Source organism: Corvus kubaryi, unplaced genomic scaffold (assembly GCF_017639235.1).
Source record: "Corvus kubaryi isolate FWS band 111438036 unplaced genomic scaffold, C.kubaryi_AGA036_p1.0 37395, whole genome shotgun sequence".
Lineage (NCBI taxonomy): Eukaryota > Metazoa > Chordata > Aves > Passeriformes > Corvidae > Corvus > Corvus kubaryi.
This window is the reverse complement of record NW_024581134.1, coordinates 6,007,441-6,021,787: the sequence shown is the minus strand read 5'-3', so window position 1 is coordinate 6,021,787 and position 14,347 is coordinate 6,007,441. Positions and strand designations below refer to the sequence as shown.

General features: G+C 49.9%; 1 protein-coding gene across 2 annotated transcripts in view; it reads left to right on the top strand.

Moving 5' to 3' along the window:
• The window catches only part of LOC121670076 (vascular endothelial growth factor receptor kdr-like), a 120,762-nt gene that overhangs the window by 84,618 nt on the left and 21,797 nt on the right, over positions 1-14,347 (top strand). The window contains exons 14-24 of one of the 2 annotated variants that reach the window (XM_042039827.1): positions 28-174; positions 2,165-2,290; positions 2,383-2,489; positions 3,611-3,746; positions 4,982-5,086; positions 7,344-7,457; positions 10,516-10,604; positions 11,824-11,989; positions 12,527-12,624; positions 13,453-13,575; positions 13,670-13,781. In XM_042039827.1, the coding sequence (XP_041895761.1) occupies positions 28-174; positions 2,165-2,290; positions 2,383-2,489; positions 3,611-3,746; positions 4,982-5,086; positions 7,344-7,457; positions 10,516-10,604; positions 11,824-11,989; positions 12,527-12,624; positions 13,453-13,575; positions 13,670-13,781 (1,323 nt within the window). Of the gene's footprint in view, positions 1-27; positions 175-2,164; positions 2,291-2,382; positions 2,490-3,610; positions 3,747-4,981; positions 5,087-7,340; positions 7,458-10,515; positions 10,605-11,823; positions 11,990-12,526; positions 12,625-13,452; positions 13,576-13,669; positions 13,782-14,347 lie in introns of both variants that reach the window. The other variant, XM_042039826.1, reaches the window with a different exon arrangement.

Below are 14,347 nucleotides of genomic sequence, written 5' to 3'. Positions count from 1 at the left end.
GGGGGCTCTTTCCCTTTGTGGCTGCAGAGAAGGCGGCGCCGTACGTGATCCAGAACCTCACGGACCTGGAGGTCAACATCAGCGGCAAGATCCTGCTGGAGTGCAAGGTCAGTGGGACACCAGAGCCTCAGGTGACCTGGAGGAAGAACGGCTACCCCATCTCAGCAGCCTCAGGTGGGTCCTGCTCCCCGGAACCGTGTGGGATGTGGGTAATGGACTGGCAGGGTCACCATGACACAGGACCTGCAACTGTGCCCATGATCCAGGGCATGCACACACAGATCCAAGGATGTCAGAGCACTGCAGGGGTCTCCAGCTTGGAGTTTGAGGTCAGAGGAAGCTCCTGTGTGCAGAGCCAGCCCAGCACACGTGAGCATAGCACTGGGAAATCAGGGAGCGCTGCTCAGGCTGCTTGTGTGAGCCCAGGCTGTACCTGCTGCTCAGATGGGTCTGGCAACACAGGCCTGAGCTCTCAGCTCTCCTGGTCACGATTCACTGCAGCAAAGTCACCTAGCAGAGGGGCCCAGGGCATCCCATGGCATATGGAACATCCTTCACTTCCCCCAGTGCACTGATGGGAATGTGCTCTCAGCTCTGTGGGGACAGAGCCCTGCAGGTACACAGGGCAGGGAGCCTCAGCTGAGCCTGCAGCTCCCTCACCTGAGCCCAGGGTTCCTTCCCAGCTCTGTGCCATAGAATCACAGGATGTGCTGAGTTGGAAGGCACCCACAGGATCAGCCAGTCCCACTCCTGGCCCTGCACAGACACCCCAACAACCCCACCCTGGGCATCCCTGGCAGCGCTGTCCAAATGCTCCTGGAGCTCTGGCAGCCTTGGGGCCGTGCCCATTCCCTGGGGAGCCTGGGCAGTGCCCGGCACCCTCGGGGGCAGAACCTTTCCCTGCTCTCCAGCCTGAGCCTGCCCTGGCACAGCTCCAGCCCTTCCCTGGGCTATCATAGCGAGCAGAGATCGGAGCTGCCCCTCGGGAGGATGTTGAAGACCTCAGTGAGGTCTCCCCTCAGTCCCGTCTTCTCCAGCTGAACAAACCAAGTGCCCTCAGCCGCTCCTCCAGGCCCCTCCAGAGCCTTCCCCATCCTTGTGGCCTCCTTTGGATGCTCTCCAATGGCTAAAAGTCTTTTTTATAGTCTGCTGCCCAAAACTGCCTCCAGAACTCGAGGTGAGGCCACCCCAGTGCAGAGCTGAGTATGTCCTGAGTCCTCCCATAAATCATGGAGAATCCCGTGTCAGCAGCTTGTCCTGTGACTTTAATTTTGCAACTTGGACTAGGTAGGAAACCTAGGATCATCCATAATTCAGAGCAGAATGTTCTGAGAGAAACTCTTAACAGCTACTGAAATTTTAGAAATAATTCTAGAGGGACAAGCATGTAACTCATCCAACCAATGGAAACATAAATGAAATATCTGGAAAAAACACCTCAGGGTAAATATTTCAGCACAGTGCATGGCAAGTGGTGTGCAGAACTCCTGTTAATAACAACAGGATTCACAGGCAAAACACTCAGAAATTCCAAATGTCCTTCCCTTCTGGATTCCAAGCCTGATCCATTTCCCTATTCCTACCCCAGTCATCCCCTCAGAGAAACAGAGGAGCTCTCAGTGCAGTGCCACAAATCAGGAACAATGAAATTGGGAAATTAAGTGTAGAAAAGTCTCTCATAGGTCATATCTAGGCAACCTCTCTCTTCCCACTGCACCTGGCTGCTGGTGAGTCCAGGATTGCTCCACACAGTTATTTTTCCAGGAATGTGCCTAACTTGAGTTCCATGTTCCCCATGTTAGAAGTCCCACCCCTTCCCCCAGCCTCCAGTAATTCCGCTGAGTTCCCATTTTTCCCAGTGCATCTTCTTGCTATCAGACCCCAATCCTCCATCCCTTTGCTAACTTCTGGAGTAGTTTCCAGGCTCTGCCCACTCTAAATTGTTGGTGAAATGATGCCAAATAATTTATCCCGGTGTTGAAGAAGAAAAATTTGTCAGGGAAAGGTTGTTGCCAGAGCAGGAGGAGCACAGGATTAAAATGTGTCCTAACACCAGTACATGCCAGGCCTGCGTGGATGGGAGCTGTCCTTCAGCTCTGTCTCCTAAAAGCATTTTTGGCAGGCAGGTTATTGTGCCAACATTAACCAAAATGCCTTAAACCAGGAATTTCCATGGAAAACAACACTCTGGTGATTGAGAGAGTGAAGAAGGACGACGAGGGGCTCTACGAGTGCCGGGCCTCCAACGACTTGGGCCAGGACAGCACATCAGCCTTCATCAAAATCCAAGGTGAGGCCTGGGCTGAGGGAATGCAGATATTCCAGTGGGCTCACTCAGGGACTTGGGACACATTTCTGACCTGGCTGTACATTCACCTGCAGGTTCTGAGGAGAAATCCAACATCGAGGTGATCATTCTGGTGTGCACAGGGCTGGCTGCCACTCTCTTCTGGCTCCTCCTGACCCTCTTCATTCGCAAACTGAGGAAGGTGAGAGAGCTCCCACCCTGCCCAGCGTCTGGGATCTGCCCCAGCTCAGTGTGACAGCAGAGATTAGGGCCAAATGTTTGGGGCAGATGATAGAAAAACTGGGGAAAATGTCCCTGTAAAATTCAGTCCAAGGTTTCTGTTGACTTCTCCACAGATCCCTTGCACTTGTGAGATTTCCATCCACTTCAGGATAAATCAGGCTCCTCCCTCTTTATGAGTCAAACTGGCTTGTGAGAATAACAGAAAAATACCCTAAATCCTCTACAATGAGGGCTTGATTTCAGCACTTGTCTCTAAAAGATATTAAACAAAGATCCTGGGCTGTCTGCTTGGGAAATGAGCTCAAACCACACAGCTGATTTGGTTTCCTTGCTCTTTTTTCACCTCCCTTTTGTGACTCTGGAAGTAAACATGCAGTGAAGTTTTAAGGAATTTAGGTCTGTTTTTCCTGAAAAAACCAGCAAACAGAAAGGCAAGCGCAGCTCTCTGCTCTGCTCTCACCAAACTGCAGTCCCAGTGCTGATCTCCAATATTTGAGTACATTTCCCCTCCTCTTGCAAATACGGGGATTAAATTCATGTTTTCATCCTTGACCTCAGCTTAACAGAGCTGTGGACAACACTGAATTTCCTCTTACATTTCATACCTGTGCAAGTCTGCTCACAGGACCCACCCAACCACAATTTCTCACTTTAGCAGCACCAGAAATAGCAATTTCCAGCAGCTTCCCACCAAATTTAAATTGCAGTAAGTTGTAGTCATGAAGTGGAGAATCAAGACCGCAGAACAAAACACGGTGAAAATACCAAAATATGCATCAGGAAGTGCAACTCCTGCAGTTCCCATGGAAAATCAGTGATTTCCTTTGGCTGATCCAGGTAGAACACAGCGATAGATTTTGTGTTTCCCAGCATCAATCAGTGCCTCTTCCCGAGAGCCACACATAAACATTTGTGCCTCAGCTTGTAGAAGGGAGAGAGGCAGGAAGCTGCAGTGATGCATTCCTGGCTCAGAATAAATTTGCCTGGAAGGCAGGGAACTCCCCAGCCTGCCAGACAGCTCCCTGCCTTTGGAATTGCAGTGTGAATCCCCTGAATAATTTCTCCCCGCCCTGTTTTTAGCCCGATGCCACAGATATTAAAACAGGATACCTGTCCATTATCATGGATCCAGAGGAGATGCCCCTTGACGAGCAGTGTGACCGCCTGCCCTACGACAGCAGTAAATGGGAGTTCCCCAGGGACAGGCTGCGCCTGGGTGAGTGGTTTGGGGGTCAGAACTGGGGGGAAGGATGGCTCCAAATGCTTCCCAATGGCAGTGGAGCTGTTGGATAACCCAGGAAGAGCCTATCACAGTGCCAGGGTACTGCCACCCTTGGATCTGGGATCACAGAGTTCAGATCAGCCTGACGGGAGGGTGAAATGAGGGATTTGGAAAGACTCTGTCCAAATAGCTGCCACTGATACAGGGGGCTTAGAATTTTAACCTTTTCCACGTATCACCACCTCTTTTCCTTGGAAAAGGGAAGCCAAACGCTTGACAGGGAAGAAAGGGACCTCCAGGTACTGTCCCTGCCAAAAGTGTGATTTCATTCCCGTAGAGGAAAAGGGAAAGTGAATTTTCTTTTGAAGAAATCTGTCAATTCATCAAATAATCACTTCCTTATCAACCATCAGAACTCAGCTTTGAGCTGTAAAAAGCTCTCATGGAAAAATGAGCCAGATTGCACTGAACAGCTCAGTTCCCTGGCTGATGGGGTGAGGAAATGCGGAAAGCTGGCTGTGTTTGTACAGTGAAACTGTAACATCTGTGTGCACTGAGGAGTGCAGGGAAAATATCTGTAGTTGTGTGTGCTCGTGGTGCTGAAGCTGGAAAACATGGAAGGAGGAGAGGACAGGCAAAAATCACAAAATCTGAGGTGAGGGTGGGACAGAGATTCAAACTGGCAGAACCAAAAAGCCAGACTCTGGGTCAGAGCCCTCAGAGCACAGCAGGCAGGAAATACATAATAATAAGACAGGCAGGAAAATCCAAATGAAAGGGAAAATAAAGGTTATCATCCAAAATTCCATTTAGTGCAGCTTTTCCATCAAATCAGTGTCAATAACTGAAGGGTTAAAGGGTTGTGACTCCCTGAGTGCCTTGCTGGCTCTCTCCATGATTCTCGAGAGATCAGGGGGCCGCAATTAACCCAAACTCTGCTTTCCCTGGCCTCCAGCACAGCCCCAGGTAACGTTTGTCCCTCAATCCATGCAGGTATCAGCCCTGCCCTCAGTCAGTGCAGGTTGATTTCCCCTCCTCTGTTCTTTGCCCTGCTGTATTGCATTCCAGCCATATGGATAGAAACCCCTGGATATCCATATGCTGCAGGATGTGATACAGGCTGCTGTGACTGTGTCTGTGCCTTGTGCCTGGTTCCCTGCACAGCTGAGGTTGCATGTCCTCTCCTGGCTGATGCAGCCTGGGCTCACTCTCGACTCTTGCCTCTCTAGGTAAAACTCTGGGTCATGGTGCTTTTGGGAAGGTGGTGGAGGCGTCTGCTTTTGGCATTGATAAATCTTCAACCTGCAAAACAGTTGCCGTAAAAATGCTGAAAGGTACAAAAATCCCTCTGAGATCCTCTCCAGGCCGCTCAGGGAATCCGGGGGCAGTGAGGTGCGCGGTGCTCGGCTCCCAGGAGCACCGGGTGCGGAGGGAGTGGGTTTCCATGTGGGAGCAATTAGCCACCCTGGATGGATGCATGGATGGATGGATGCAGGGGGAGGAAATGGCAGCGGGCTCCGTGCTGCGCTGCTGATTAAGGCTCGTATTCCTCGAGGAAGAAAACAGCAGCTTCCAGGTCTGTGGGGTGAGGAGGGAAACAGATTACAGGGTGTAATTACACGCGATAGCCTGAAATCGGAGCTGAGCCTTCCATCGCAGCCCGGCCAGATGTAGAACAGTTCAAGGGGCTGGAAAAAAACCCAGTGCCAGGGGAGTAAATTAGAGACATCTTGCTTGCAATTATTGAAATGAAGGAAAGCTTTCCCCGCTCGGTGGAGGGAAGGAGGGAACTCGGAGCCTGTTCTTCCACGCTGGATTTCCACAGAGCCTCTGCAGCAGCGAGCAATGAATGCTTCAGCCCCTCACTGCCTGCTTGGGCAGGGCTGGTGACTGCTCCTGAGGATGATTCCAAAGGCTCGCTCCATGCTCCCATGGCCCTCACGGCTCCATCGCTGCTGCATGACACCATTAACCCCTGCAATGCCACCAGCCATTGCTGCCACAGGGTTTGGCTTCTGCCACCAGCTGCCTCTCCTGGTGCTCTGCTACTCCCATCTCTCTGAAATCACAGAAACACTCATTTGTCACCTCCCTGGACCTCCTTCAGCTCTGGTCTCCCCTCTCTATTCTCATCCTGCAGATCATCTCCTCTCCTGCTGTTGTATCTTCTGTTCCATGCCCACTTCCAGATCCCTGAAATATCCTAGAAGCCCCTGATCCAGACATATTCCGATCTCCATCCAAAACGTACTGCCCTGGACAGCTCTGGGGTTTCATTCCCTTCCATGCTGCACTTCCCAACTGATCCTCATGTCAGCTCTGTCCTGCCAGCCCATATTCAGCAATATTTGGCAGATTCTCCATGGTTTTACACCTCCCTCCCCCAGTGGAGGCAGGTGCCTCCTGCTCTGATCTGCCCCTCCCCAGCTAACGTGCCCATAATTCATCGCTTTCATGAATAAAGCAGATTCTTTGGGATCAGTCAACCCATCCAGGGAATTGAAAAGGCATTTCTGCCATCCCAGCACTGTGTGCCATCTCCATGCGGGAGGCTGGGGTCTGTTCTGGATTGAAGGCTAAAATTCAATGTGCAGGATTATCTAAAACACTTCTGAGCTGGCTGCGTTTCCCAGCACGTGCCAGGGGAAATCGGGAGCGATACCACCCATGGACACACCCAGCTCCAAACACTGCTGACTGAAGGAATCTGGGAATAGCTCCTTCTTTGTGACACAGTTTGGAGGAAGATTATGGGGAATCTACAAACAGATAAAGAGGTTACACCTGTCACACCCAGTGATTTGTTACAGAACTGTTTCTTCATATTTAAATCTTACATGATGCAGAGGCAAAAGAAACAGGCCAAAGCTTTTCCTGTTAAAATACATCATGAACGTTTTGGAGAGAAGGCTGGGAAGGTAAAGCAGCACCTGAATGACCTTCTGGTCTGAAGGTGCCTGCCTTAAATTAATGTCACTGGCCAGGCAGTGCCTCCCCTGTCAGGTTCATGGCTCACACACAGATATTGGAAAATGCATTTCTTGGGTCAATAAGATCTTACAGGGCTGAGCTTTAGTAATGCTGTGCATTCCCTGGCACATTCTGGGACACAGCTTCCAGATCTGTGGATTCCTCATCACCTGCAGTGGAGTGCTGTGATGTTGCTCGGTGCTGTGGAAAAACCTGTTCTGAGGTATTGTAACCAAGTCCTGCTCAACTGCACAGCCCAGCAGAGAGGAAGGGACACGTTCTGTGTGCTGTGGGGGCTTGCAGAGGTTGGCTTTGCTAAGCTTGCAAAACTGAGTCCTGGCAAAGGCTCTGTGGGATCAGCTTTGGGGGAAGGGACAGTAACCCTCCATAATCATGCTTGAGAAAGGAAGAGTCACCCAAAAGATAAAGTGTTATCCCACTTCATAAAGGCCAGCAGACAATGAAACGGATGAATTATTATCTGTGTGAGAGTCTGAAAAGCCAAGATACTGCAAGTAACCTGGGTGGGTTTTGTTTCGAAGTATAAACAGGATTTTGCTGTGTCCTGTTAAAAATATCCTGTTGTGTAAAGATGATTTTTTTCCTGTTTATCTTAAGCAGAATGTGCAACTACTAATGAATGCAAGGCTTTAATGTCGGAGCTGAAGATCCTCATCCATATAGGACATCACCTGAATGTGGTCAACCTGCTGGGAGCCTGCACCAAAGCTGGAGGTGAGGAGTCCTCAGTAAATCAGGAACAAAAAAGAAAACACTTTGCAGACACGTTTTGGGTGTTCAGATGTGCCTGTGGTGCAGTTAATGCAGGTACATCACAGGAGAGCTGCTGCTGCTCCTGCAGGATGTGGCCTCATCCCATCCAGGGCTCCTGAACTTCTCCCACCCATGGTGTCACTCCTCTGTTTTCTCTGGAAGCCTGTTCCCAAAAGGGATTCTGCACTGAAGGGAGGAGGATACTGGATTGCACCGAGGTGCCCAATTCCTCCCTGTGGTCATTTCCAGGCTTCTTCTCCCTCTCCTTCCCTGCCTTATCAGGAGGATGCACCAGGCTGAGCACTTGGCTGCCTGAGCCTCCTCTTTCCCAGCACTTCACCCTCTCCAGGCAAACACAGCAGTTTCTGCTCCATGTGCAGGAAGCCTGGGACAGCCCTGGGTGCAGCAGGAGCAGGGATTTCCACGGGGCTGAGCTGGCAGGGCTGGCCCTGCATCATACAGAGTGCACTTAGACAAAGGGCCCTGTAAATCCCAGACCTCTGTCACTAAAACATCCCTTCCCACACTGCCAGACAAAGCATCTGTGCCTCTTACTGTGCTCCAACTCCAGGGGAACAGGTCTCGAGGATGGCTCCTCACTGCTGACAAGGAACCCTCACAACCATCCCCACAGGACAGGTTTAGGTGACCCGAGGGCAAGGAAAGCCCCAGAAGGAAATAAATGAAGGGAGGAAAGTGAGAGAGATGGGGCATAGATCTGAGACCCCAGAACCATCAGTTTCCAACAGTTGTTGTCCAGTCAGGAGGGAAAAGGAAAACTTCAGTGAGGTAGATTTGGGAGGATGCCAGGGGAGAAATCTTCCCTCCAGCAAGGCAGTTCCAGTTCCTCAGGAAACAGCAACCAGCAGCCATGGATGGGGAACTCTCAAAAATTGTAGCACTCCAGACCCCAAAAGCTCATGTGGGAGCAAGGGCAGCTCCAGCTTTAGGGTTCAGATGCAGCAGCCAGGAGCCTTTGCTTGGGACTGTGAGCAGAGGGGCAGGAACACTGGGAATGCTGGTGACTCTCCTGTGCTGACCAGTCCCTGAGGTGGCTCAGGACAAACAGGTGCCTCAAACCTGGCAGCAGGACCAGGGGTCAGTGGTTCTTAACCAAAGCAGCCCCGGAGTTCTGTTTGCACGGCAAGACACAGCCCAGGAACTGATCAAAGGCTCTGATTGTCCGCTTTCTGAGAAACTTTTTCTCCCAGGAGTCCCCCGATTTCCCATTCTCCAGCCTGCCCCATCCTGGGTGGGAGGTAACCCTCCCTCCTCCCTGCCAGGTGTCTGGGGAAACCTTTGGGGGCAGAGTTTGGGGCAGAGGGATGCAGCAGGACCTCACAGGGCACGGAGGAGCCTCGGGCAGGCACTGCTTTGTTTTCCTCTGAGCAGTGCAAGTGCAGACTAAAGAAAAACAGCCTTGAGCTCCAGAGGCAGACACGGATCCGAGTTCCTGTGAAATTCCAGTGCAGAGCACAGCGCTCTCCCCTCCCCTGGTAGGCTTTATGTAACCATGTATTCCTGATGGAGACTGGTATCAAGTATGCACATACATTATTTTAACAAGGTACCAAATAACAGATTTTAACACTTTGGCGGAGTGTCTGATGTTCAGCAGTCACAACTAATGCACAGCGTGTGCTTTACAATGAGGGAACAAAATATGGGGAGGCCATGTCTAGGAAGCGTTTCAAAAACATGAATAAATCACTCAGCAGAGCTCTAAAGCTGCTCTGGAATCTGAATTTCCTCAGGGCATCCATGAGGGACGTTGGATTTTGGGTTCTTCAGAGCCAAATCTCTTGAGCACAGCTAGGTCCCAGCACTGGGGCCTTGAGCCCTGGTGAGCAGCGCTCTGGGGTCAGCGCTGGAACCACTGGGATTTGGGGATTTGGGGTTGGTGTTTTTGCAGCCACTGCAAGGTTTGCAGGCTGAACTTGTTCCAGCTGCAGGCAGAGGGGCTGGGGGTCCTGGAGAGCCCCAAGGTAACAGGGCTGGGGTGAGGACAGGGAACACCACGGGCTTGGTTCTGACTGCAGGAATTCAGCATCTCCCTTTCTGCGGGACCGTGTGCTCCCAAAGGCTGCTCCTCTCCCTGTCCCACACTGTCCCAGGGTCACTGTTCCCTCCTGGCTGCTGTCCCCAGCAGTGCTGGACAAGGAGCCGGCTGCAGCCCTGCTCCTGTGCCCCGGAGGATGCAGCCCGGCAGGAATCCTGCTGAGCTCCTTCCCCAAGGCCAAGTGCAGCTCTCAGCACTTTCCCTTTGAAGTGCAAACTCTTAGTCTAAAGTACAGACCTTTTCCAGAGAAAAAGGTTCTGGACATGAAAATCTCGTTGTTTGGGATTGATAATAATCCATGTTTATCCACATCCCAGTCCCATGAATTCACCTTATCCTCCATTTGATGATTACAAAAAGTAAAGGTCCAGAATGCAGCTTTTCCCTTTGCTAACAGCTCACACTGCAATATAAAAGCATTTCAAGCAGATCTTAAAAAGTTGCATAATTGTATAAAAGCAGCACTGAATCTGCAGTAGTTTGCACAGGAATGAGGAAGAAACTGAGAGCACTTTCCAGGCTTTCAAAAACTTTTTGCAGCTTTTCATTTAGATCTGTCTGTGGCCCTGCATACTTTTGATTTCCTCTAGTGGCATCAGCTCCACCCAAAACAAACAATTGTGAAGCCAGCAGAGAAAATGAAAACTGCTCCCTGCTATGTACAGAGCAAACCAACCTTAACAGCATCTGGGCTTGTGTTGATCATCCGGAATTTTCCTTGTTTATAAATAAGGAATAAATACCAACTGTCAGCATCCAGTGGGGAAAACTAAGACTGTGCTCCCTTCTCTCCACATCCCTACTGGTTGTGTCCTTCTGGAGTGTCACTCCTCTGCTTCCTCATTTCCTCATCTCTATAACAGGAATGCCACTTATTTTGAAGAGGATTTGGGAGGATAAGTTAGAATTATGTACTTTGCAATGCTTCAAAACTCATTTGACTTTCACTGTCTTTTTTAGGTCCTTTAATGGTCATAGTGGAATATTGCAAATATGGAAATCTGTCCAACTATCTCAGAGGAAAACGAGGAGATTTCATTGCATACAAGGTAGGAAAATGAGACTTCTCACAGTCACAAGGTGGGGAAACAACAACCACTGACTGAATTTGCTCTGCATTGGCACTGAGGCAGTTGGGTATTTCTGTGGGCACTTTATTTTCCCACCACATTTCAATTTGTACAGGCAAGAAAAGGGATTTTTTTCCTCCTGCAGGATCTCACTGCTATATCTTCTTTAGCACCTCCCGAAGAATTAGTTCAAGTGCCCAAACACTGCAGTGCACTTTAGAGAGAGGGGATTACTCGGGAGATCCTTCCCAGCACAAGGGAGGCAAAAAAGTAGTAGTGAAAAACTGGCATTAACTGAACTGGGAGAAGGTGAACCCTCCCAAAATACAAACCTGGTTTGGGGATTTTTGTTTCTAGGCCCACACCCCCATGTGAAAGCAGCTCATCCTTCCACCATCTGCTCATTCCCATCCTCTGTCCCTTCCCCTGTGCCAGCCCTGAGGTCTGTGCTGTAACAACCACTTGGATCATGGATATTCTGCATCAAATGGATTGATTCCCAAGCAGTTCTCTGCATCCACACAAACATCTGTGCCAGCACACACTGGGCTGGGATGGCAGCAGGGCACAGGAGGCAGAAATCAGTGCTGGGGAGGGATGGGACTGACCCCTCCTCCTGAATACCCAGCGTGGAACAGACTCTGTGATCCCAGCACTGCCAGAAACTGGAGCCTCACCAAGATTATTTTCCCAGATGATTCCATTATTATTATTATTATTAAAGCTATTGTGTACAGGCACCAAAGTACGTGAGGGACTTTGTGTGAGTGAAGGAGATTTTCCTGGTGCAGTCACTCAGAATTTCCTTCTCACCATTGTTGCCCTGAACTGAGGGCTGGTTGTGCCTCCCTCCCCAGCACAGACACGTCAGTGCCCATCGTGCACACACCTTGAGGGGATGTTTAACGTGCTTTCCTAAGACAGCAAGAGAATTACAGCCTCTCTCTGCTCACTTCTCAGTCTCACCCAACCAGCTTTCAGCTAACTCTGATGTGGAATATTGCTATCAGTGACAGGGGAATAATAAGCAGGAATAAATAGGAAACCAGGCTTTATTAGTTCTGCTCTTCAGGGAACATCATGCTCAAACATGCTCATCTTCAGAGGACCCTTTCTCCTTATTCCATTCTGTCACATCTTTTAAATCCTCAAGCATTGCATCATAGAAAGCTAAAAATCAGGTTTATGCCATTTCTAGTCCCAGGAAAACTCTGACCAAGCAGAGAAAAGTCTGGATGAGTCCAACAGTGATTTGACTGAACTGATCAAGAGGCGCCTCGAGAGTGTGGCCAGCACAGGCAGCTCTGCCAGCTCTGGATTTATTGAAGATAAGAGTTACAGCGACTCAGAAGATGATGAAGAAGGTAAAAGAACCCTACCTCATCCCAAATCTTTTATTGGAAAGATTTCTCTCACTTGTCTAGTGCCACACACACTGGCACACACTTTACAAGCCCTCACACAGCTTGGCTCGTTCCTGAAATCCCAAATTCTTTCTCTCGCCTGTTCCTCACTCCAGCTTTCTCACAAGAAGAGGTTGGCAGCACTGTTTTGTGTGCAAAAGCTGCTCCTGTTGTGTGAGAGAAGAAATAGGAATGTTTTACCCTATTTGTGAGGTCACTCTGTGCCTGAGCTCCTCTCTATAAAGTTTCCCTCACTCCCATCCTCAGGTGTTGTTTTCCCCGTAGCTAAATGAGTGACTAATGGATGAGGGAACTTTGTTAATCATCTGATCTTCTGCCTCCGGGTCAGTGGTTGCTCACCCAGAGCTGTAACCCTGCCGAGATCTCACAGCCACCACTCAGTGCAGCACTGGGGCCATCAGCACACAGGCGGCACCAGTGCCACACAGGTTTGAAGCTGTTGCTGCAGGCTTTTGCCATATCTCTGATCTCTCCTAGATGCTGAGGATCTGTACAAGAGGCCCCTGACTCTGGAGGATCTGATTTGCTACAGCTTCCAGGTGGCAAAAGGCATGGAGTTCCTCGCCTCCCGAAAAGTGAGCTCACTCTTGCACAGCGTTATCTGATATGAAGAAACCCAAACACAATTTTAAGCCTGAGTAATCTGCTTTTTGCTCCTACATTACAGTGCTGGAGATCACGTTAGCTCTGGTGGTTAAGCAGTAATTAGCACAGAAGGGATTGTGAAGGAACATCCATCACGTTCTTGGCTGCAGGGACTGGCATCTGCAGCAGGAGGGTTTAGACAGAAGGAGTGAATACAGATTGTGGGACAGTTTGTGGAACTGCCTCAAATAAATGCAGAAAGGACTTGTAGAGAAAGCTCCTTTTAGTGTGGTCAGCAACAGCACTACTGAAAAATGAGGAGGCAGTCTCCAGCTATTCCTTTACCTCCTTTGGCTACTACAGGGAGTAGTTTGTAGCCTGTGGAACACCTTTTCAAGTAAATGCAGTGTAATCCACGGGCCAAAGTGTGCACACAACTGTGAGCTTGCACTTACCCCCATCTCACACCCTCCTGGACCTGCACTGACAAATGGAGCTGCAGCTGCAGCTGCTTTTTGGCCTCTCCCAGACTTCCCAGTGATCAGCTAACTAGAAAATAGGACTCCCTTCCTTGTTATAACTGCAACGTTATCTCAGACAGAAAAATCAGAAAACTGACTCTGATATTGGCTTGTTCCCTGAGTTATTCTGTCTTTTGCATATCACAGTGTATTTGGAGCAGATTCCCCCTCCCGTCTCTAACCTGCTCCCAACAGCAGCTCACTTCTCTCCCCATTCCCAAAGAAGCTCTCCTGCTTCCAGCTCAAGCAGGGGCTCCTTGCCCAGCACCCCTCTGACCCCGTGTCATTCCCTGGCAGTGCATCCATCGGGATTTGGCAGCGAGGAACATCCTCCTGTCCGAGAACAACGTGGTCAAGATCTGTGACTTCGGCCTGGCCAGGGATATTTACAAAGACCCTGACTACGTACGGAAGGGAGATGTGAGTGCAAGGAGCTTCCATTGTTACTCTCGGGCTGGGCTTGGGCAGATCAGTACCAGCAGCTCTGGCAACCTGTTGTGTCTCTGGCTTTCAGGCACGGCTTCCACTCAAGTGGATGGCTCCAGAAGCTATTTTTGACAAAATTTACACCACACAGAGTGACGTGTGGTCTTTTGGAGTGCTGCTGTGGGAAATATTTTCTCTAGGTAAGAATGGTTTCAAACCCTTTTTCCCCCCCTAATTTATGGCTGCTTAGCTAAGAAAAGCTTTTTAACAAAAGGTGATCATGTGGGGCAGTGTTTCTGTTTCACTGAGGACAAGTGCATAGGGCAGATCAGGTGTAAAATAAAGCCCATTTCAATGAGAAATCCACCTGACAAAGGACATGAAAATCCTGGGGAGGAGGGAAGAAAAATCCTAAACCCTGGACCTGAAATTTGTACCAAGTGAAAGCAACAGAGCCCAGAGATAAAATGCAAGCCTCTGCTGCTGGGGAGCGGGAGACTTCTTGGAGAGCAATGACATTTCCCATCAAATCCCTGCTCCGGGGAACCCCACAGCTGCAAGGCTGCAGAGAGTCACCCTGCTGTGGGCACATTGGCTGCTGCTGCTGCTGGCAGCCCATGGAACACGAGCCCACACGATGTTTTATCCCAGCTTGATCATCCACCCCACAAAATCCGAGATTTTCTAGGTAAGAAAAAATCTACTGGCAGCAGCTGCTGTTGGGTTGGTACAAGAACCAGTGCTGGGCTCAGCCTAAACCCTTTTG